The sequence below is a fragment of the Homalodisca vitripennis genome, chromosome 1 (assembly GCF_021130785.1).
Source record: "Homalodisca vitripennis isolate AUS2020 chromosome 1, UT_GWSS_2.1, whole genome shotgun sequence".
NCBI lineage: Eukaryota > Metazoa > Arthropoda > Insecta > Hemiptera > Cicadellidae > Homalodisca > Homalodisca vitripennis.
In genome coordinates, this window is record NC_060207.1 from 237062142 (window position 1) to 237088188 (window position 26047).

Here is a 26047-nt window from a genome sequence, read left to right on the forward strand (position 1 = left end):
TCGTACTCACTAACTACGTTGGTAAACTCCACTAACCACCAAGTACCTAGTGGGATGTTGCAAGAACGTAGCCAGGAAAAAGAATCGGGGGGGGGGGTGGTTCAGGCAGCTTATATTTTCCCGTAGTGGACAGAGAGTAAGACCCCATTTAGTTCCTTAACAATTTACTGGTCCGTGTCTTTGTTGAGAACGATCTTTCAGAAGTAAGTCATTAATACTATAATAATAATAATCGTTTACTAAAAAAAGTTATTTAAAATTTGGGGGGTCCGGGGACCCCTTAAACCCCCTCGCTGGTTACGTCCTTGGGGTGTTGTAAAAATACTAGGTCGGCACTCCAAATCGTTTTGCAGACACTAAACAACAATTTCTTTATACAAAATGTAATTACGAAAATTTCTGATTCAATGTTTCGAGACTTATCGTATGCTCTATTACACTAAAATGTTGATCACAAGGAACTTGTAATGGTACGTTAAACAAATCAGTGTTCTCGGGGAGGGGACTGAGAAAATAATGAAATACTCAAACAATATACTCCTGCTAGTCACTTTCGTATTACATGAAACCTATTAATAAATTGTCCTGATCCTTACATCGGGACTAAACCACCCACGAATGTGATACTTGGAGACTACAATATTAGAACATTTGTACGTTTAATTATTCTGTTTATACCTTATTATAAACATGTTCACGAACACAATAGAAATCTGTAGAATTCAAACTATACATAATTATAAAATTGAAATTTTCCACTCCCCGTTTGGTCTTACGAGCTTAGAGATTATGATTTTGTATTACATATAAAACTATTTTCTGGTGTATTTTTTGGAGAAGGCCGCCAGTATTATAAGATTTAGAAAAATAAACAGTTTATTAGTATATGAACATGGATAAACATTACGTTATCCAGAATAGCAGAGGTACGTATCGCACAAATTGTTAAGTAAATGACAATGCCAGAGCAAATTTTTGAACAATTCTGAAGACTTGATTACGATTTTCCAAAAATCCAGAGTTTTAAATACAAAATAGGAAAAAAGATTAGGGTATATCTAGCCTTCTCTCTTCCGCGAAATATTTGTCTTCCCTAACGCAAATTCCGGATCTGCCAACGATGATAGAGATAACGTTAGAGATAGAAGTTCAAACTCGTATCATTGCTGAAAATAAAAAAACTAACACGATCATTACTAAATGTTAATAAAAACAATACTTTCCCAAACTATTTATTTTTTGGACGAGGCGTTTCGAAACCAAAGGTTTCATCATCAGGCGACTCCACAAATAAATATTTACATTACTTTTGTAACAAATAATATTTAAAATAACATATGGTGTAAATATGCAAATACACAAATTTTAGAAAAGTATTGTTTTTATTAACATTTAAAAACTTTCCAATTGCTCCAAGAGTCTTCAATAACACGATCATGAAATATAAACAGAATAGTCGTTATATTTATTGGTATTATCAGAACAGACAATACAACTAGATCCAGAAAATTCCACTGTCCTTCCCGGGAATAAATAATTAGGTTAAGTAGGTCATTCAGTGTAGAGTTATGCAACGCCAGAACAAAGTACTTTGTTCGTTCCAGATAGGAGTGCCGCCGATCCACGTCTCTTGTTATGTACATTTAAAAATGAAAATCTGCGGTTAGATTTTCACCGCACAAATTTGTTTCAAACAGAGAAGTTTATATTTGCACGTTTTTACATTATTCGGTATCGTTCGAGTTCGTTGTGTAGACCCTCACCTAACAATTTCAATATTTCTTTTTGTAAACTGTTACGAAGAAACACTCGGAACAGTCTACAACACATGAAATGAAATGTGTATTCTCTTAATTGTAACAAAACAAAAATATTATATTTCTATACCTAATGTTTTTTATCAAATAAAGAGTTAATTTATTAGGATGTACATTTCTACTTGAAAACTAATGTTATAATAGAATTTATAAAACGAAACAGAAATATGTTGCAGAACTGCTGAAAGAATTCTTCTGCTTTTGCGTTGGAGTCACAAGTATTTTATATTTTTAATTTGGATTTTTACTGTTATCTCCCGTTAACCTAATGCTCTCAAGACTATCGCATCCATGCACAAAGAGACAGTTTAAAATTTGTCTGCCTACCTCTGGGGGAGGATTAGTCCAGAACAGAACAATGAAGAGATATCTCCGTAGTTTTGACCTCTTCAAATATTGAAACACCACACGGCGCGGCGGCACTGTCAAATCGCACCACTTCGCCGACACTGCCGCCAGGAGGTAAGGAGCGGACTGGTCCGTATGACGCGACTCACGAGGCCAGCGATAACCGTCGACACTCGACAATCGGTACCGGGAAACGTGCGTAGTCGGTCGCATGACTCACGCAGGCAGTTCCGCTCCCCGGCACGGCGGGGCGCTTCGCCGCATTCCTGCCTGTCATGGAATTTCTGACCCAGAAAATAATCTCCGGTCGATAAATGGCATTTACGACATGAAAAGCGCGAGAATAATGTTTACCAATGGAAAAATTTCATCTACAATTAATTTTATTTATTCTGACCTTATGTCTACTACTCTGACTGAAAGTTCTAAAGATCTAGAGGTAACGCCTCATTTGAACTGATGCTCAAGGGATAGAGAAATAACAAAATCGATTGTGATCTGGTCAAAATTGCTTCAGTCTGTTCTTAGCGAATTTGAACCTATACCATAGCTCTGATACATCAGCGTCGTCAGCATAAAAACTTTGGGGGGACGAATGGGGGGTCCGGGGACACTCCCCCGAAAATGTTTTGAAAAAGTTTGACCTTGAAATGACATTTGAACACTAATTTAAACACAAAATCTTACACTTCTAGAAGCTGGTTTTTTATTGAAACAATTTGTTTTGGTCTGAAAACATGTCTAAAAATACAACTGAAAAGTTATAATAATATATATTAGTATATGTACTTTTATTTTTATCCTTTTTGAGAATGACATTCGTCAAAAAACAAACAAACAAAATATATATATATAGGTATTAAATAAAAACTTATTTATCAGGTTTAATATGCTTTTTATTTTACACACACTTCTGTTATTATGCGGTCTATCACATCACAACGTAAACATTAACCTTAAAATTGTAAACTTGTCTCTCTTTACAGCACATTATAACAATTAAAATTGACGCTTCGCTAAAGGAGGTGTACTGGAGGTATACGCAGTACTGGCAGACTGTGGACCCCAAGCAAGCGACGAGCCAAGCGAGCACTGTGCTTGCTGGCAGCGACCGATCAGGAGAGCATGCGTATCTTCTGTGTTATTTATTCACTTTAAAAAAAAATATTACAATTTCTGTTTAATTTCTTACAAATTTAGGGGGGGGGGGTACCAAACTGACTCTTCAAATATTGGTCGATTTTTGACGCCGACACCCTGCTCTAAAGTACAGACTAGCTTTTAATGATGTATGCTTGTTATGCTATGATGCTAGGCTAGTCATATAATTACACAGTAGACAGGTCAAGTGTTACAGAACTACTCCAACCTGTAAAATTCCCAATAGTTCGTATTTTTGGAGTTTGTATTGTTGTTCTTCTTTGAGGTCAACTTTTTTTGTATCTCCTCAGATGAAATGACCCCAGATATAAAGAGTCAAGTCACTCAAGAACAGGGTGACCAGACGTCCGGCTTTAGGAGGGCATGTCCTCCTGGCTTTTGAAAATTATGTAAAATATCTGGCTTTTTAGCAAACACTTAAATGTTCAAACATAAGAGCATGATGTTAAAATATTCTTCTGGATTCCGAAGTCCCGAAGACAGGCCATGAAAAATTATTGCAGCGCACACGTAATGCCATGGCACTGTTTTTTCTATCCACTCAGCTGTACTGTTGCTACCACCCATTGATTTCCTATTTATGTGTTAAGAATTATAAGAATTTTGTTATAATGCATTATATAGTTTTTGTTATAGTGATAATTTCTTATAAAATGTCTGTGAGTATAGCTTACAAATAATGTAATGAATTAATTCCAATTATTTTACAAATATTATTCTTAATATTATTTTTAATATTTTGGTTCAAATCAGTTATAATTATTAAAGAGAAAAATTCCAATAATAAGTCATTACATGTTATGCCACATACAAAATAATAGCCTAAAAATATGTGTTTATCCATCAATATACACTTTAGTAATATGAATTTCTTTTATATTTTGATTTATAAGTAAAAACAAATCCAATTTGAGTTTTTTATTTGCATTACAAGCAACAGTACTAATTTATAATGTGCGTTTTTCTAATAACGTGTAAATAAATGTTTTTCACAATATTTTACAATATTTAATATTGTCTCCTTTTCACCCCCATAAGTCCTCCTTTTAGGAATTTGCATCTGGTCACCCTACTCAAGAGTCACGTATCTGACAGCATCAGATTTTAGGTGCTGCACTAAGAGGAAGGTGAACTGGCAATGAATTCAACATTCCCATTGAATTAACCCTTCCCACCACAGCTACATTATGTGTAGAAAAGTCAATTGCTTAACCGGTATATTACTAAAATTCCCGTTATGGGAATTATGGCATTGCTGGCGACGATAGACTGCTAATAGAGTACAGAGTACGGATCAAGTATAAGTATGGAACGTAATGAACAAGATAAAATAATCTTATGTGTTATCCATACCCACTTAAGCTAATTCGCCAGCAACCCTATGGTCCTTGCTATGGCATATCACAATATTAATTTAATTAAAAAGACGTCTACTAGGGAGAAAGAGTTCATTAATTAACTCTACAGTCCAATCTTGATAATCCGACATTTGCCAGTCCGACAGGTTCGGTAGTCCGACACACTAGAAAAAGGCTGTCGGCACTGCGCTGGCTGCTCAGACCTCTGTAGTACTGTACAAGTGTACAGCTGTTAGTGTTTCATGTTACAACGTGGCTTGGACAGAACTGGCTGATGGAGGCTGATCTAAATGCCGACTTAAATGATGATGAGATTGAAGAGACCACTACTCGAGACAGCAGCAAAACTGACGGCGACAAGATCGAGGTGGCTGCTAGTTCTTCTAGTCAGTTGTAATGACGCTGTGTCTGCATCTGCTACCCTTATAACTCACTGTTAAGAGCGTGGTGTTGAAATTAAGACAATTGTTCGTTTAAAAAATCTCTAAGAGAATGTGATCTCAGAATTTTTTAAATAGGAAGAAGCAATTAACCGTTTTTGATTTTTTTTTTAAGCGTAAATATGGTATTTTAAGAGTTTTCCTTATATGTTATGTATGCACAGTTTGTTCATTCTACTATAATTAGGTACGTACAATAAAACAGTTTGTTCTTACAGTATAGTGTTTGCTTATTTTCACGTTTCTTACTGGTTATAGGTTATTTATGAATTGTGTAAATGGCACCCTTGGTAATCTTGACTCATTGGTAATCCGACAGTGTGCTGGTCCTGTATCTGTCGGATTATCAAGATTGGACTGTATTTCGCTTTAAAACACATGTTTGAGATGCAGGAGCATTGAGACAAATATCCATTGAGCAATCGCTCTGGAATTTCTTATTCGAGTTCCAGTTTAATACAAGGCTTTTGTGTCAACTACCTATAAACGCATACATTTCAGTTTATTCTGAAAACAGGCCTTTTTTCTACTTTTCAACTTTTAATATATATTTGGGCTGTTGATACAAAAATACGTAGTGTAAACAGCCCAATGGATTGAATAAAATAAACATATAGAATAATGGCTGTTGTGTTAATGAACCTATTTGTAATTGAGTCTTCAATTTCTTAATATGGGTCGTTATGACAAGAACATTTTGATTCAACTTTTAGTTTGCTAACCAAGTTAGGTCGTTGTCACAAAGCTTCTTAAGAGTAAAGACCCTCTGATATTCGTTACGTTTTCAGACAGGATCATTAATTCAATGATTGTTACATTTTCAGACAGGATCATTAATTCAATGATTGTTACGTTTTCAGACAGGATCATTACTTCAATGATTGTTACGTTTTCAGACAGGATCATTAATTCAACGATTGGTAGTGTAAATATAATATAAAAAATTAGAAATATAAAAATAAGGTTGTTGTCAACGACTTGTAGAAAAAGCGAGCTGTTGTCCTCAGCCAACGCATTATTTCATAAAACAAGTACAAATATAAACCATTTTACAATCACTGGACTCATTAATGTGCGTAGCAATGATGGAATGTAACTGCAAATTACTCAACAATTATAACGATGACAATAAAAGAATTTTATGGGGCCTCATAAAACAAAAGTATAGTTGAATTAGAAAATGTACAACATCTGTTGGTTTTGAAGAGATCAAACTATGAAATATGCAATCCTGTTAACCTTGTATTAAAATTTTAACACAATCCAGACAGGTTTTAAAGAAATCAAAATTTAAAAATAATGTAAGGTACAAGTATAAAAATCTACACTTTTCTTAACTGCCATAAATACTATTACAAGTTATATCAATATTTGTAACTTTTATTTCAAACTAACGTGAAATTAAATGAGGAAAACAGTGTTACGGTTGAATTGTCATAGGCATGTTGAACCCAGAGGTACAGCATTCAGGTAGTATTATAAATTAATAGTATATAAGTTATTTTAGGCTGTCACTAGGCCTACTGTATCTAGCCATAAAAACAATAAATTGAGCTATCAAAATAAAATTATAGATATTTATCAACAATACTAATACATAACTTGGGATGAACACACCAACAGTGTATTGTGTATACATTATTATTTGTGGTAAACTAATACAAAAAAATCACTTAACCTAACTACAAGCCTGCCAAACCAACCTGAGGGCCAAACATCGTAACTTAAAGTCAACCAACACGCATTGAAAAAACAGAATTTGCAATTAGAGAAACAAAGATGAAATTAAGCAAGTTATAGCTAAGAGCTCTCATGTAAGCTAGTTGGCTCTCAGATATGGACTGATCAGCCCTGAGGTAGCTTGACAGTTACGATACAGTTACGTTACTCTCAATTAGTTATAAAAAAAAACTCAAATAACAAAGATTATAAATAATTAATAATTCAGGTAAACTAAATTGGCCCTTGGAGAGTTCTCAGAGTTTGGTACTTAGGTTAGGTCCAGTTTGAACCTTTTATATATCTTGCTGTGGAATCAATTCCATGTTTTCAATGTCTAATTTTATTTCCTTACCTTGTGATATTAGAAAGGTTAAATAAAGTATACAGTAAATAAAATTGAAGTTGACCTATTAATATCATCATCCTTATCCTATGAAAAGTGTTATAATATGTTCTTGTAGATCTCTATAAACGCCAAAACTCCTGTGAATCATCTGATATACCCAATATAAATATGTCCATCACGAGACTTATTTTCATTTATGGAGTTACCTGATGATGGAATGATTCTGAAAGGCCTCGCAAGAATAAAGTTAATATTGGAAATGTGTATTCATTTACCAGTGATATTAAATTAAAACTTTTTCCAATGCTCCAAGATTCTTCGCTCAACAGTTCATTGTTTAAATTAATTAATCAAATCAATATCAGTTGATTACATCAATGGGTGCAATTAGGCTAAGCAATACTTGTTAATCTTGATATAAAAACTCGGGTCCGCTTATTGTACTCCACCCAAGCAACCAACTCCAGCAACTATTTTTTTTAAGGAAGCATGATTCTACTAGACCTAAATAAGTTATCTAGACACATTTCGAATTAGGATTTCAGAGTTCCCTAATCCCTAGCACCTGAGTGCTCTGACAAGAACTACAAACCAATATGCCTGAAGAGTTCTAAGATATTAAGCTGTAAAAATTCTTAGTACAAGTATCTAATGCCATTGGCTGGTTCCATATCGAGATCCAACTACATAAAATAATATATCAGACTAAAATCAATGTTTTTGTCCAATAATCTACGGGTATAAACTTGTATTTTGAATCTGGTTTTATCAACAATAATATATAAAGAAACAAAGGTAATTAATTAAACAAAATCAAACTAATTAAAAAAACCCAGGATGTTTGAAATAGTCAGATTTTAATTCTTATTGTTTTCTGGAGTACAAATTCATCACAGCTGTAAAGAAATATAGAAAAAGATTCACTAGATTACTTACTTCCATTGTGTACAGATATAGTGGCTAATTAGTCTGCCAGAATAGATGTTATCCCCATTTGAGTAAAATTAAAGTAACTTTTTTGCTTACTTGCCTTATTTGACATATTTTACTTTCACTTTCATGTCCTCCCTACATACAGTTACTTTTGCAGCCAAATCTTGCTCTTGAAACAATTCAAATGTAGTTTCAGTGCCGTACTTTTTAAAAGATGTTGAAAATTAAATGAATGTTAATCAAGTTATTGTTAAGAATTAAGCAGTAGGTAAGCAAATGTAAAATTAAAATCTCCTTGTTGTGATTGGTTAAAATCGAAGATATTTTGTGTTTTACCTTCAATGGTAAATATAAAAGATTTATTTTGGGGATACTTGAATAAGCGTCCTACACTCGTTATTCGATTGTCATTATCAAACATTATCTATAATTAATTATTGCACACTACAAGAATTATAATAATACAATAACACAAATAACCAATAAAACTTTTAATTAAATACATTTACTAATAGGCTAGTGTTAAAAAAATAACAAAACAAATTTTGACCTAGACCTAAATATCAGAAAGACTTTACAATATTTACAGCTTGCCCAGAAAGCAATGAGCAACCGTTTTTATGAAACGAAGTTAAGCGGTTTACTAGGAGCCAAATCCACATCTAGAAGCCAATTAAAACAAAGTTTGTCACTTTTAAAAGATATCTCACATGATTTCCTCACATTCAAACTCATAATTTATTAGTTACTTATTTCTCATTGTTTATTTTCTACACTAAATATTATTGTAATTATAAAGTTGAAATCATATGTTGTTATATAATTTTGCAATATTGAATTATTCATGGATAAGAACAAAACAATCAATAAAAACAACCAAATAAAGAGTGTAGGCTGCTTATTAATGTTTACCCTTTAATTTAATTCAGCATCAGTCAGATAGAGCACTACAACAGCCATGCCATCTGCAGTTTTATAAACTTGGAAGTAGCAGTCGGAAATACACCAACACTATAAACTCTTGGATGTTCAAAAAATTAGGTGTGTTAATCATAGCTAGAAAAGTTTAGGTATTTATTTACAATACCGTGACCATGCAAAATGGACTTTTTTCATGGGTTGGGCATTTATAGCCAAGTATTATTATCACAGGTGCATATAAACTGGGGGGAAAGTATATTGTCGTATTATATTGATGCCTTTCGGGCATTATTGCGTTAAGGATGGAAAATAACCGACAAAATTTTGTCGAACAACACTTGGAGGGTTAAGGATCAGGGGCATCACGTGATCTGGGATTCGACTTTTGCAAGCTCGAGTTAATTTTTTTTCTAAAAGAGCAAGCAGTGCGCAGCGGGCAGGCATCGTTGACAGGATTAACGTACTAGATTTCAGTAAAATTGCCAGATGTACTGTCAAAAACAGAGTTTTCAGAGGATTTCAAAAAATCGTAACTCCTTTGATTTTCGTTGCCGACGAATTTTTTCTTCACTATTGTTTTCAGGAAAAATTGTAGTTTTCAGGGAAAAAAAATGAACATACCTTTCCATGGTCACGGTATTGTAAATTGATACCAAAGTTTATTAGGGAATAGGCTATATGACCTAAGCAAGTTAACCATAAATGTTCAGGAAATGTATTTAAAAAAATTAGATTCAGGTTTAGCTAGAAATATTTATTAGAGAACATTGTGCCTAAGCAAATTAACCATAAATGTGGAGGAAATTCAATTAAAACAAATTAAAGACGGGTTTAAATTATCCTAAGCATTTACAGAAGACCTGTAAAATGTTTATTTCGAACTGTACGCAATACAGGCAATCATGGAAAAATTCTTACATGTAAACTACATAAGGTAGGCTAGTCATTTTTTCGACCATATTAACCTTGAATAAAGTGCCTAGTTAATGCTGACGTGTGTTACATCATGGCGTCTCACTCTAGTGAACACCTGTTTCTTATTAATGGTTGCTGAAGGAAAAACCACGATAAAATGTGAATATATCCAATATAACACATGTGCAGGATTGACAAACAATGACTCACCGATAGTGTACTGCTGGGGATAACAGAAATCTCTGAAGCCATGCTTGCTAAGAACTCTGCTGTCGATTTCCTATCAGTTTGTTTAGATATTGAGACAGCATTTCCAGACGGTAAAAACATGTTTCTCACTAATGTTATTTTTCACCAACTTCAAGAAATATTTACTTCTAAACAAAACAGAAATTGAAACACAAGCCTCACTGACACTACGTCTGCTGCCTAGCAACGATGACTCATCAACTGGGTATTGGGGAAGCCCTCCTATTCCTGAAATAAAGCAACTTGGTGGCTCCCCCCACTCCCCCGCTTGCCTATTGGCTGGATGACATCATCACCCAATGTTATTTTTACTTTCCAAGAACACTCCCTAACCACGTGACTGTTTCCAACAATTGACGTCAACCGATTAGCAACCGAACATACACGAAGCTTAACGAAGGTGACGTACGATACGGGAAATTAAATTTGAATTTGGATTATTAGAACAAACCATAAAATTAAATTATTAGATGTTTAACGGAAGATGAAATTAATTAATTTTGGATCAATATCATACTTATTTGAAAGTTATTCTTTATTTGCCACACAAAATACTATGTATTTGTATAGGAGTAACACAATTTAAAATGTTAAATATTACCAATAAATTATGTAAATATACTTCGTGTAGGTAATATTTAAAATTTTAAATTGTGCTACTCCTATACAAATACATAGTATTTGGTGTGGCAAATAAAGAATACCTGTCAAATAAATATAATACTGCTCCAAAATTAATTAATCTAATCTACCATTACACATCTAATAATTTTATTTTTTATATTATATTTTTATAATATATGAATTCTCTCATACAAAAATAAAGAACCAAATATTGCCCTTTAAACATTGTTGTATGTCTCAACTACTTCTTCAGAAGTTACATTGAATAAATATAAAAAAATAATTATTTAACTAACTAGAAAATATAAACAAGAAAAAATAACTGTAATTGAATAATAAACAGTGAAAAAATACCTCACAACTGATATTTTATCAGAATGCCAAAGAATCAAAATATCAAATATTTTAGAAATTGATGAAGGTTCAAACTTATATGAAATTTTGATTGTAATTTAAGTTGATGAGCAGTTTCGCTCCTCCTCAAATTAAATCTATTTTTATATTTTCGTTGGAATGTAATGCAACATTATTGCTGCTTTTTAATTTATAACAGTTTTCAATTTTGTCCTGATTGTGTTTCCTGGAATGTATAGTGAGGGGCTTGTCATCTCCATAAACAATACTATAACAGTGACCTGTCATTCTAATACGAAGAGTATTAGAGGTTTGGCCAATATATTGTTTATTACAAAAATTACAATTTAGCTGATATATTTATTATGTTGCTTGAATAGCAATCAGTAGATCCTTTAATTAGATGTTTTATTAGTTATGCTACTGCTAAAATTTGTACTAGAAGACAGGGTTTTGCATGTACCACAACATGGTTTTTGACAGGGTTTACAACCGTCCAATTTTTTTCCATGATTTTTTAAGATTGCTTTGGAGTAAAATATTTTTAAGATTTGTTCTAATAAAGCTTCATATTTCCAATGTACCCTTTAAATACAAATATTTTCTATTCAGGGTGACTTCAATTTTGATTAAAATTTCTGTACAGTATATTTGATTTTATTTAATGTATGTAGTAAATTATTGTAAGTATTTGTAATGTGGCTTTTGATTTTGGTGTTCTTATTTTTATTTAAATATTATAATATATCACTATATATAAATCATGAAAGAGAAAGACATATTTTCAACAAACATTGTTAATTCTAATATGTAAATAACAGAAGATGTTTTGAGCGATTGCTTGTGAAAATACATTACCGGTCTTTCTTCTTGATAGTTTAAAAGTAAAGTAAAGATGTCTTATTTTACCAGGCGAAGTTAGGACTAAGAAGCCCTCTCTAACACTTAACCTGGGGACCAACGGCTTCAAGGTTACTTCAAATAAGGTTCAAATGGTGGTGTTTAAATATGGTTCTTACTAATTTTTTCTGTAACATAAAGTTGCCGTTCACTTAGGAATTACCAATCTCCAAATCACCACTGTACATGTCATATGTGGTACTTGGCTGATTCATGGCATTTATAAGGAGCTGCTTACAGTTAGAACAATAGAACTTAGAACAATTCCTTTTACACCTAATTTTGGGAGCATCTGTAAAAATTGCAAAATGTTACAAAATGTTTTTGGGTTCATACCATGTTACTCTTATTTTCATGTTTTCATCTACATGATTTGTAAGCAACCTTTGCATTTTGAGAAAAATGTTTGGATTATTTATTATAAGGACATACTCAGCCCCGTACTCAGACCGGTTTTTATGGACAATTTTACCGGGGCCAGCCACAAGTCTATTTAAAGGGACTATGTCGACGGACAAGATAGCTCAATTTAATAACTGTAACTTACTATGATGAACAAAATAATAAGTTGTGAATGGGGTGGGGGTGAAGCATTGTGACGAGAGTGCATTGACAAGACATGATGGGACCCAGCCAATTATCTTTCCCGGGGCCCTCCAAAGCTGAGTACAGCTCTGGACATACTTAACTGAACGCAAATCAAATTTATAAGAATATGTATTTCGAATTATTTAACCTTAAAGTAACTTATGCCCTAAAATGTAAAACTTTTAACCCTATATGTAACTTACTCATAGGCATTTTTCATATTTACAAAGAAACTTTGTTAATAAAAACTAAAGTTTTGTAAAAAACCATGTTTTACAATTTTAACTATTATCCTTATTTAACTATCACAGGTATTTTTTATTTTTATTCTTTTATTTAATTTGATTATTTACTACGTGGTTATGCTTAGTCAAATAAAAAGTTAAACATTTATGGTGATACGCACATCATTTTTACTTTTAATTTCATTGTACCTCACAATTTTTAAATTTATTTCCTGTTTGAATGATTTAAAGTTTGTTTTTTTATTATGTATTATATTAATAAAAATTATGTATACAATTGATTTTCAAGCACTTCATGTCCTGCAGTTTGGAAACTGTCTCTGTATAATAAGCCTATAAGCACTTTTTGAAATTTGATAAAAACTGTTTAGATTATTTTTACATGGTTCTTGCTTTTCTGACAAATAAATATTTAAATAGTAATCAAATATAATCTATGTGCCAAATACATTGTATCACACATATTTAATGCTTGATTTATCAAGAGTCATGTAGTGTTCATACATTCTTAATTTCAAATAGCATAAATTAGTATAACATTCATAACCACCATAAATTCAAAAATCAAGTAAAACCCATAATATAAAATTGATAAGAAATAGTAACAATATGACTAAAAACCATAAAACGGTTTTAACCTAATGTTAACATTAATTTATTTTATGTGCTAAAAATTAGAGATTACAGATGACTGACTTTGGTACGAAGTTGATCTTTCACTGAATACAACAAGCCTGTATCAAACTTCGGAAGGATGAAACATTTAAAATCTTACAATCGGACTAAGGAAAAGTTATTATTGTACCAAAAACTGTAACTTATAAAGAGAAAATTACGAAGAATTAGGATGCTTGTACACATAATATGCTAAACAAATATCCAGCAGATTCTTTGTTTGAAGGTTATTTTTGACAATGGAAGGATTGTGAAGGAAACAGGATTTTTCCGGACATTTGCCATCGTTCAGTGAAACAAGAAATCAGTAACACTACGTTTCGAGATCTGCAATCTGATCTCTTCTTCAGGTAAAGAAGTAACCTAATACATAATTACAAACTAGGTTACTGAACGATGGCAAATGTCCGGAAAAATCCTGTTTCATCCAGCAGATGCCTGTTTTTACAAAGTAATAAAAACTCTTCAAAAATATAAAGAACAATTCTCTGATAAGTTTATATATTAAGTAACTTCTCACCATTCTTAAGTTACACAAATGTAGGAGGTATGTTCAAACAGTAACAGGAATATTTTGTTTTTAATCTATTTATTTCTCTACATTAATGTTGTCACCTTCAAAATATTCCCCATTAGGTGTTATGCACTTGTGCCAGCCCTTCTCCCAATCCCCAAAAACTCAAATTCGATCTTTGGGATGGCCTTAACTCTTTCAGCGATGCACTTTTAATGTCATCTATGCTTGTAAAATGCAACGCTTTAAGGTTCTCTTTATTTTTGGGAATAAAAAAGATACACAGAGCCACGTCTGGAGAATATGGAGGCTGGGGCATCATTACAGTACTCATTTTAGCCAAAACTTATGAGTAGCAATGAAGTGTGAGCATTTGCATCGTCATGGTGCAAAAGCCATGTATTTTTTTTACCACAAATCCAGGTTTTTAAAAATTTTACTTCTGTGATATTTGACTTAAAACTTTCTTTGTATCTGATTTAGGAATGTTCTTTGTAATAATTAATTTCTACATATTGTTTTCTTCCAAAAATATATGATTCAGACGATGCTAATTCAGCCACACATATCCCCAACTTTAAAAATACATAAATTTATTTTGTGATGTTCTACACTGTCAAAAGCTCTTGACAAATCTAGAAAAACTCCTACTACTTTTACTCTTTTACATATAAAATTAATGATAGATTCGATTAATTCTATCCCTGCAGTAATGGTTGATCTATTAGTTCTAAAATCATGCTGATGTGTATCTAATAATTGATTGGTTTAAAAATACCTTTTTTAAAAGTTTTTTGGAGAATATTAGCAGTAAAGACACAGGTCTATAGCATGTAACATCCCCAAGATCTCCTTTTTTAAAATAGGAACAACTTCGGCAGTCTTAAAATTATCAGGAAAAATCCCAGACATTAAAGAGTTGTTTATGACATATGTCAAGAGACCAACGATAAAAGGTAAACATTGTTTTACTATAACAACTGGGATTTCGTCATGTCCAGCAGAGTATTTATTGTTCAAAGATAAAAAGGATTTTTATTACCTTATGTTCAGTAGCTGGTTAGAAGCAGAATTTTGTGTGGATTATGTCAGAGTTAACTAAAGGTTAAAAGCTTTGCAGGTCGGTGTCTCGACTCTGGATGCAAAGGTGTCTTCACTAAGACCAGCATATGGGGAAACCCAGAATGCAACAGTAATCCTCCCAAAACCTACAGCAAACAAGCTGGCCCAGGCCGGTAGACTCAAGATAGGCTGGGTACTGTGCAGAGTAAGATTTCGCGAAGAGCGGATACGTTTGTTATCGTTTGTCTTGAGGAAGGACACATTGCACGTTACTGCAGGGGTACTGACCGGAGCACAGTGTGTTTCTTTTGCAAGAAGGAAGGGCCACAAGAGGAAGGAATGCCCAGAAGGGAAACGTAATGATTAGCTTTGTCCAACTAAATGGAATGAAGAGCCAAGCTGCAATAGATTTATTGCAAGCCACGGCCAGGAGGAAGAGGTTGGATGTCATCATGCTTAGTGAACCTAATATTGGGACAGCAAATGATCAATCTTGGTCTGTTGATGCTCGCCAAGGGTCCTGTGTAAAAAGCTTAAGTCAGGTTCCATATGGTAAAAGGAAGAGGACACGGAAACAATTTTGCATGGGATTGAATACGAGCGGTGTATCGTGTGTAGTTGCTACTTCCCTCCTGGCAAACCAATCATGGAGGTTTGAAGAAAGCCTAGAAGAACTTGCGGCTTTTAGAAGGAACTGTAGAAAAGGAATAATCATTGGTGGTGGATTTTAATGCCAAGGCTGAAGAATGGGGAGAAACGTGCTCAGGAAGAAGAGGAAGGTTAGTTGTTGACTGGGCTGCAGGAAACAACTTGGTCCTGCTAAATGAGGGGAAAGTGCCAACATTTAGAAAGAGGAGAGTATCGCTCCATACTCGACCTTACTTTCGTTACAGAAGATTTGGCAGAGAAAAGTAAGGTGCTTGGCATGTCAGTGAGGAGGAAACCCTAAGCGACCATGAGCAGATATTTTTTGAGCTGTGCATGGACCATGAGGAGCAGACTGCACCGTTACTGCCAAAAGGGTGGAGAGTACGGCCGAGTGACATGGAAACCTTTGGAGGAGGCTCTGAGGCGTCACCTTGATGAGATAGATGGCAGATCAGCGCATGAAACTGACTCAAGCCATTGGATGAAGTGTGTGGGGAAGTATTGCAACCAAGGAAGCCTGGTGCTAGGAGATCAGTATACTGGTGGACCGCGGGAGGTGGCAGCCTAAGATCATCATGTAAGTCTTTGCGGAGGCGACTTACCAGGGCGAGAGGAAGATCGCGACCAGATGCAGCTGAAGTGGATGTGTTTGGTGGTGCTGCTCAGACAAGAACGCCGAAGATACAGGAAAGAGATCTTGGAAACCAAGAGACGCAAATGGCAAGACCTATGTGACCTACTTGAGGCAGATCCGTGGGGAAATGCCTACAAAATTGTCATGAAGAGATTTGGACGCAACCTACCAGTGCTAGATAGAGAAACAATTGAACAGTGCGTAGATGTACTTTTCCCTGAGCACCCACCTGTAGTGCATGAGGAAATTGTTGCTCTGGAGATTCCACCTTTCACCAAAAATGAGCTTATCGTGGCGGGAAAAAAGATCAAGTCTAACAAGAGCCCGGGACCTGATGGCATTCCCCCAGAGGTAGTAAAGGTGGCAGTGAGTGTAGTCCCAGACAAGGTCCTTAAAGTGTTAAATATGGCCCTGAGAGAGGAGAGCTTCCTTGCAGGCTGGAAGATGGCAAGACTGGTCCTCATCCCAAAATTGGGTAAGCCAGAAGGCAGACCAGACTCATACAGGCCACTGTGTCTGCTGAGTACTGTGGGGAAGCTGTTTTGAGCAACTGCTGGTAGGAAGACTACAAGAAGAACTTGAGAAAACCAATGCTTTGTCTGACAACCAGTTTGGCTTAGACCTGGTACGCTCAACAGTAGATGCTGTGGACATGGTCATCAAGTTGGTACGACGTGCTGTGGGTGGAGGCCGACAATACCGGGAAATACCAGCGGTGGTCCTTTTGGATGTGAAAAATGCCTTTCAATAGTGCTTCTTGGCAGAAAGATATTGCAGCGGCTGAAAGCGATTGGAGTATCTCCATATCTTAGGCGCATGATTCAGGCGTATTTAGGGGAGAGAACACTGGACCTGGGAAATGGAATGAGGAGGCAAGTTACCAGTGGAGTTTCCACAGGGATCAGTGCTTGGCCCAACCCTTTGGGAATGTCCTGTACGACACTGTGTTTCGCTTGGCTCTCCCGCCTGGGGTACGAATTGTCGGGTATGCTGATGACTTGGCCCTGGTGGCCAAGGGAAGCACGGTAACATGTGCTAATGGAGAGATCCAATGAAGCCATTGCACGAGTTGGGGATCATCTGCAGGAACTGGGACTTGAGCTGGCCCCACAAAAGACTGAGGCAATTATCATGGCTGGAAGGAGGAGACTTCGACCGATCACTTTTCGGGGTACAGGGTACGACTGTCACACCGAAGACTAAGGTCAAGTACTTAGGGCATTTGGCTGGATAAGTCAAGAACTTTCGTTCCCCATGTTATGGAAACAGCAAGAAAGGCCTCAGTAACGGCAATGGCAATAAGTGGGACTATGAAGAATGTTCGGGCGCCCCAAGGAGTCAAAGAGGCGGCTGATTTTTCTCAGCAACACAGTCCATACTCTTGTATGGTGCACGGTGTGGGCGAGTGCAATGCAGTTTGGAAGAGCAAAGGAAGCTGCACTAAGGGTTCAACAGCTTGCTGCGATGAGAATCACATCAGCCTACAGGACGATATCTCTCGACGCTGTTTTGGTGCTCGCTAGGACTCCTCCTATCCATCTTCTGGTGAAAGAGAGAACTGGACAGCTACCTGGGAGAACGAGACAGGGCGGAGCTGCAGGAAAGACTGAGGGATGCTTGGCAACGAGAGTGGGAGGTCTCAAGTAAGGGCTCCTGGACCAGAAGGCTCATACCAGACATTAGAGTATGGCTTCAAAGGACACATGGGGAGGTAAATTTTCCATGTGACTCAGATCCTCTCAGGTCATGGGTGTTTCCGCCGTTACTTGGAGAGGATTGGCAGAAGTAACTCAAGTATATGCCACTACTGCAGAAGAGGAAGATACTGCTGAGCACACCTTTCTTTTTCTGTAAGAGGTGGACAGAGGAGAGAGCCAATTGCTGGGAAACAACCGGACAACTGATACCTGAGACTTTGGTCTCTCACATGGTGCAGTCGGAAGACATGTGGAACGCAGTCAGTAAGATGGCCTTTTCCATTATACGGAAGAAAATGGAAGATGAGCCGTGAGGACTTGAGGTGAAGAAGGAAAGCATTTAGTGCAAGACACTCACCCAGCTGAAGAAAATGCTAAAAGTGGTCCCGGCTTGGTGGGTATCTGATTGCAGATTCCCCAATCCTCAGCCCCAAAAAAAAAAAAAAAACTAAGGTAAATTTAGATGCTGAGTGTCTGTCTATTTTTTTGTATTACCAACCTATCAACTGTATTTGCAAAAAAGTTGTTAAATGTTTCGCTTACTATCTTAGAGTCTGTTATGTTACTCCCACCATGAGATAATGTTTATATTTAACGTTGACTGTTTACCTGCCTTTGAATTTATTATACACTCCACAATTGTTTACTTTTTCACAGAAAACCGCTTTTTATCTATGTCGTTAGATTTCCTTTTTTTAAATCTAATTAAATATTTAAAATTGGTATCTTTTTACAGTCTAAATTCCGATTCTAACTCTGAAATTTCTAATTTCTTAGTTTACATCTCATTACAAATCCATTTACTTTCTTTGAACGCTTCATACTCTTTTGGAAAATTTACATTTCAATTTAATTTGAAGTGTTTAAAAATACAATAACAGGTTTCACACTTAATAATATTAATTAATAACACTTTGGTAAACTTCCAACCAGAACTCTGACACCAGATCTTTCAAAAACATACCTACATTACTTTCAGTGAATTTCAGTGTCTGTTTCCTTGTTGAACTTTTATGCTATAATCAATATTTTTTGTTTTCAAAAGTTGGCCATCATGGTCAGAAATATTTGTAGCGAGGCCCAACTGATAAATTCCTAGAATCCACGTTGGTAACAAAGTTATCAATTACGGTTTCAGAGCTTTCAACTGCGTTGGAAATTCCACCACGTATTTTATATTGTACATAGTACTTAAAATATAAATAAATCTTTTAAAATTATTATTTTTAAAACATCCAAGTTGAAATCACCTGCAATAACTACTATTTTAAATTTTTTACAAAGTACATCCAATAAATTTTCTAAATTTATTAAGAACTGTTGAAGATTTGAGTGGCTAGGGGAACGGTAGACACATGAGACAGAAAAAATCTCTGATCAAAATTTCTGCTGAACAGCATTTAAAACATTTTTTTATTAACAATGACGGTATTTCAGGTAAGTTTATTTATTCTGAATATTTTTATGTACCATGATTAAAACTTCTCCACCTACTCTCACACATTGCGCACACTGTGATGGAACTTTATAATTTGATATATTAAAAAGGTTTAGTTCCTCATGTCCAGAAAGTGCTACAATATCAAATTTTAATTCATTCAAAAATATATTTAATAGATCTATACAAGATGGCAAATGTTGGACATTTTGGTACAAAATACCAAGTTTTGAAATTGAATTGTTTTTACAGCTGCATTACATCATTTGGGATTCTATTAATTAGGATGTTGGGTCTCCGATATAAGTTTGTATTATTGACAATATAACTTAATTGTTTTTTCATCGATTTAGGTGTGTTTATCGCTATCTTTTGGAATTGCAGAACATGTCAATTTCTGCCGATCCCTAATTAAACTCTTTATTTTATTTTATTTTACATTTCAATGGACATCTCCATTTTTACAGTTTTGAACAATAATTAAACAATGAAAGTAAACAACCACAGTGACAAATAGAGCAATAACGATTAATAAACTATTTAAGTGACGAAACGGATATAAACTATGAATGACAATAACGTAATTAATTATTATTGTACCGTGATTTGAACTATGGAAAACAACGAACAATAACAGCAATAAATTAGCACGAAACAATGAGAATAAAACCATGAATAAACAAGAATAGACAAGAATTAACAAGACATAATATATAAATAATAGCAATGAGAGACGTACAGGTAAAGTGTAAGAATGAGTGTCTTCCCTCATTGTGCAACTCCTAGGCAGATAACTCATGCAGACCGGCAATCTTCCTCTTGAGCACTGGTATACTGTCTTGACAAAATTTGTTAAGTATAAATTTAAATCTTCATCGGTTAAGTAGCCATTGCTCAATAGTTTTTTAATTGCTAAAAAATTTATATTGAGAACATTTTATCAGATGGATTTTGCTTCTTTACTATGTGGAAGTTATTTTAAAGTCATCAGAAATTCTTCACATCTGAATGATAAATTTATTAGATTACTTACAGCTTTTATCATGTCAGCAGATACATCATTACAACTAACTGCTTTCAATGTTGATCTTATTCATAGCATATATCACCACAATTAGGTTGTATGGACAAAAAACTACTTGATTTAGGTAGAAATGAAAATAAAAATAGAGAAGTAAACACAGAGTGGTAGATTTCTGTAGCTCTGGTTACAAGAGGAAAAATAAAATATAATTATAATAACACAATATACATAATAAATTGTATACAGCTCATACAAAGTTGTAGGGTGAACAAATTTGTGAAGGATATTTCCGGACATTTTCCATTGTTCAGTGATACAATACAATCAGTAACACTAAGTTTCGGTGTCTGCACTCTTCTTCAGGTAAATGACTAAACTAATGCATGACTAAAATCTAGGTTAACGTAAAGAAAACTTACTAGAGCGTTGTGACACGCGTACGTCACGAACAACAACAGCCATTTATTAAGTGCATGTTTTAGGAATATCAAATCAAATCAAAAATTCTTTATTTGTAACTTCATGGAAAAATACAATGACGTCATGGTAGTAAAGTCATATTTTATATAAATATACAAAAGTGGTTTTTAATTGTACAAATTTTGATGTTGTTGTTTTAAGTCAGTGAATTCTTTGATCGAGTAAAAAGACCACTCCAGGAGCCATTCTTGAAGTTTTCTCTTAAAATGTTTTTGTCTCGAGATCTTCAGGTAGTCAGGAAGGCAGTTAAACAATTTTGGTCCCATGTAGCTTGGCTTCTCTTCATATAGGCTGAGACGGTGGTTCGGCAAAATGAAATTGTTTCCATGCCTGGTGTTGTAATAATGGAGCTGTCCTGTTCTTGTTAGATTTTGATTAGTAGTGTAAAGAATAACTTCCTGGATGTAGAGGAGTATCTTTAGTTCTTTAAATGTACTTCTGCAGGAGTCAAGTGGATTGAGGTTGGCTAAGATCCTAATCGCTTTTTTTTTAATTACCAGGATACTTCTGGGAGTCCTGTCAATTCAACTGTTCTTCTTCCAAAGTTTAGTTGTTGAGTCTTATGGTCGTTTAATACTAAGTCATTCTGATTACAATATTGTTTTACTGTATTTAGAGCGAATAGATACACAACTCCAAACATAGAAGTGAAAAATTTGTTATGATTGTGTTATTATTGTTAATCACAAAACATTCTCTACTCCTAATATGTGTAAGTGATTGATATTTTATCCATTCATCAATCCTCTTGTAAGCACAAAATGTACACACTGTAAATAACAGGAAATTTTAACTTTATGACACATCCTCTTGAGACAGGTTCTTCAATAGATAAAAGTCAATAATACACTTGACCTTGATTGGTGATATATAAAACAGCACTTATATTTAAGAACTATTACTAGATGAAAATGTGTAGAATCATTATTACTACTGAAAGTATTGTTCAATATAGCACCTAAGTTTTCACTCATGCTATGAACAAACATTTCTTTTTTTTATTTGCTTGGGGAAAAAACAAAAATATACAGTGATTGATCAATATAATACATTGATTACACATAAATTAGAAATCATAATTGTGAAATAGTTTATTGGAAGTAAAAAAATTCACTTTAAATTTATTTTGCTTTTTCAAGCATCCCAAATACGATGAGAAGCAGTTTAATTTATTTATTTACACGTATAGTCTATAAAAATTTGTCTATATAAATCTCTATCTTTCTCTGTACCTTATTAAACTTCTTGAGAAACACTTTAATAAAACAACCAAAGTGGCAGTCATAAATGTAAAAGGTGTAGATAATTACGAACGTCCTATTAGAATTTAGTTAAGTCTATTCAAAACTTAAAAAAATTAAAAATTATGTGCTATAAATTATGTAACTGCTGTTTGTTGCTTTAAAAAAATTAATATATTAAAACCAAATGAAACCAAATATTGAAGCCAAGAAAACTTAGATTTACAAGTAATGAACTGATCGTGTATTACATAATACTGTAATTCTTCAATAAAAGTGCTTATAAACACAACACACATAAAATATAAGTTTTGTTTGAGGAAATGCACAAAATTTTATAGTTATTCTATTAATAAAAAAACGAGGACTATATTTTTATGTAAATCATCAATTGTGTTAGAGGTTACCTAAATTTTAAAAACGTATTGTGATTTATTGTACTTAAACTAGTGTGTAGAGTTCAAAGCAAAGTGTCGTGCCTTGTCGGGTAAGCATGAGTGCTTCCCACTGACGGAATTTGACACAGATGATTCCTCACATACATGACAACTCTAAAAATATAAAGGGATGTCATTGTCAGAATGTTGAGATTCCTGAATAAACCACGGCATGAATGAAGATTGGGGACCCTGCATATGATCCATACAGCTCTCTTTTGGACAAAAAATGCATGTTCTGCAGGAGAGGTCCCACCCCAGACCTCAATCCCTTACGCCAACAATGAAGCGAAACACCTGTGGTAAGCAGTTACCAACCCATCTCTGTCCATAAATGTACTCAGAGTTCGCAACGCAAAACACTTGACTCAGTTTACCACACAAGTAGATACACGAGTAGACCACTGCAATGCAATATACTCGTACTATTGATGGTTACACCTAGGAACAAAAGGATTATCATACCTAACACTTTCTGATAGTCACGCTGCACTGAAGGCACTTGATACCTGTTTGTTTGATTCGAAAGCGGTCTGGGAATGCAGGAATGCTCTAGCAGAGCTGGCAACGAATGACAGAGTAACACTCGGTTGGGTACCAGGTCACGAAGGTATTCATGGGAATGAAAAAGCGGATATTCTTGCCAAAAAGGGAGCAGAATCCACATTGGTGGGGCCTGAGCCAGGTTGTGGGATAGCCTTCTCCAACATTAAAGCTCTGGTCAAAGATTGGGAAAAGAGGACAAGACACAAGAATTGGAGTAGAGCCTCAGGTTTAAAAACTATCCAAATTGTTTATCTCTCCTTACGCAAAAGGGTGGATAGCTCTCCTAGACCAGAATAAGGAGGATATAAGACTGATATTAGGAATGTTGACAGGACATGGCCCTCTGAGGAAGCACCTTATGAAGGTAGGCCTTAGAGTAGCGAATGTAGACTCTGTGGAGAGGAGGAGGAGTCAGCGGAGCACATTTGGTTAGATTGTCCTGCCATCGTAGAGACTCGTAAAAGATACCTGGGAGCATATCTCCTCAGCCCCAAGGACATTAGAGAACAGGAGCCCTTAAATCTGCTTGGTTTTTGCAAAAGCCTCGGTCTTTGAGGGCACAAAATTAAAGTAAGGGAGAAGCGCGGGGACAACTGTCCTTTTCCCTCAGGAAAGGAAAAAAAAATATATATATATACCTAGGAAACGCATAGATTGAGACGGTTCTAGTGAAGTTTCATGTATGTTAACCAACAAATCAGAGGGTTGTTTATTTTTTGTTAGAAATTGAATAAATGTGGTTTTCTTAGCATTCAACATTAGGTTCTTTTTCGACAGCCAACTGTCAATATTTACGATGGAAGAAGAAGCTCATAGGTCAACGTCACTATCTGAGCCACCAAGAGAAACCATAGCATCGATGCTACTACTGAACGTTGATCCGAGTTTAAATCTGTACAGATTAATCGTTTTCCTATTTACAAAGACCACATTATAAAATACTCTGAACATATCAAGTCAATACCATAGTAAAATTTTACATAACATTCTAGAACACAGGCGTTGTCATCAGTATTTCTTGCCAAATATAGTGTATACATTGTTAATAAGTTGCCTCAACATGCACAAACTACATTACATTTCTGACTTTAACATTAAATTTCTAAGTGGTTGTTCTTGGAGTGAAGGGAATTTAAGGTTTGCCACTGCAAACTTTGGATCTTGATTTCGGAGTCTGACTGATACAATCATAATTCGTTACCTCCTATTACGTCGTTAAAAATTGTTCTACCTGCTCCAACATCTCATGGGAAAATCATCTAAGTTTATATTTTTTTCCACGATTATACACCACACACCTTCCTTGCGTAGTGATAAACATTCAGAAGATCCACATTTTATTTGGATTGAGCCACATCTTTGTCCAAACCACTTGTGGAATGTGTACAAACCATCTCAATGATTGACCAACCGTTCTTGAACTATCAGAAAACTTGTACCCTAGACAGGGCATCATCTTTGCAAGTCTCTTTAACCTAGACGAGAATCTAGGAAGCAATTTTGCCTACATTTTTTCTGCATTTAAAATTTAATACAGTATTACTCCAGTGAATTCTCTATTTTTTATGTTTTCTGCCATGACAAACTCTAAAACAAGCTCTACAAGATACCCATTCCATCAGTATTTTTTTTACTTGGATATAGTACGAAATAGTTTTACTTGAAAACATAGTAATCTCCCAATACCCAAAACAAGCCAAATACATTTTAAGGAATACGAAATGACTCACTATAATACTAAAATCATTTATTTTAAATCCTCATCATATTCAGTTTGTTATATGATTCTTAATTTAAAATACATATATTATTGAGCAATTGTCTTTTCTTAAAATATTAAGTAGGTACATTTGTATTGGTTGTAAGTTTTCAAACATCTACAAGCACCACTCATACAGATTCTCATAAAATTAATTATTAATAATTAAGAATAGTTAAAAATCTTGAAATATTACTACTCTCATAAGACATGCAGGTTAGTTGGTGAAGTAATGTCATTAAATTTATGCATTCATTAGTAAAACACTGATTTAAAAACGAAAATGAAATGCGATTAAAGACAGTAAAAGTACGAATACCTATGTAAATATGAATAGATTAAAGTTCCTCTTCACTGCCTTTTTTGTTTCCAAATATTTTGCACTACATATAATAACTATTTATTTATTAAACCCCATTATCTTATAAAACATAATTACTTTCTGGACTATGTGCACTTTTTTTGGTGATGCCTTCATCTGGTTTGCATGTTAACGTGTAAATATAAGTATGCTACTTTGTGTCTGGGAGAAGTAGCTGGGCTCTTGAGCCTGAAAACACGTAACATTTCCGGCGTATTTGTAAATGTACACTACAACTTACTTAGTGTTTACTGAAATTAAAGATTTTGGTATTGTTGAGTTCACTATAACACATAAAGATGTAAAAACTATCAGGACGGTTTTAAACAACAACATACTGAAGGATGCAATTTTACGTCAACACATATCAATATAAGTGTGTAACTAAAGTATCTCTTCAGCATTTGGTGTTTTTTCACCTCCTTCCATGAATTACCATTGGAGAGTAGAGGAAAATTGTACTATTCAAAATACTAAGCAATAACTAAATCTATTAGCCTTTAAACTGCAGATTTAACAGTCATGAAATAGTAAATACCTCAATGTTAAAAGTTCAAACTAGATTTGTACAAAACATTTGTTAAAACACCATAATCACTTGTTTCATACA

At 34.5% G+C, this 26047-nt stretch overlaps 1 protein-coding gene across 2 annotated transcripts in view; it reads right to left on the reverse strand.

Annotated features, from left to right (window-relative positions):
* The window catches only part of LOC124353170 (transcription factor kayak), a 35761-nt gene extending 25361 nt beyond the window's left edge, over positions 1-10400 (reverse strand). The window contains exon 1 of one of the 2 annotated variants that reach the window (XM_046803040.1): positions 10172-10400. In XM_046803040.1, the coding sequence (XP_046658996.1) occupies positions 10172-10291 (120 nt within the window). In that variant the 5' untranslated portion in view covers positions 10292-10400. Of the gene's footprint in view, positions 1-2144; positions 2394-10171 lie in introns of those variants that run through there. The other variant, XM_046803039.1, reaches the window with a different exon arrangement.
* Between the last annotated feature and the right edge of the window lie 15647 nt (positions 10401-26047).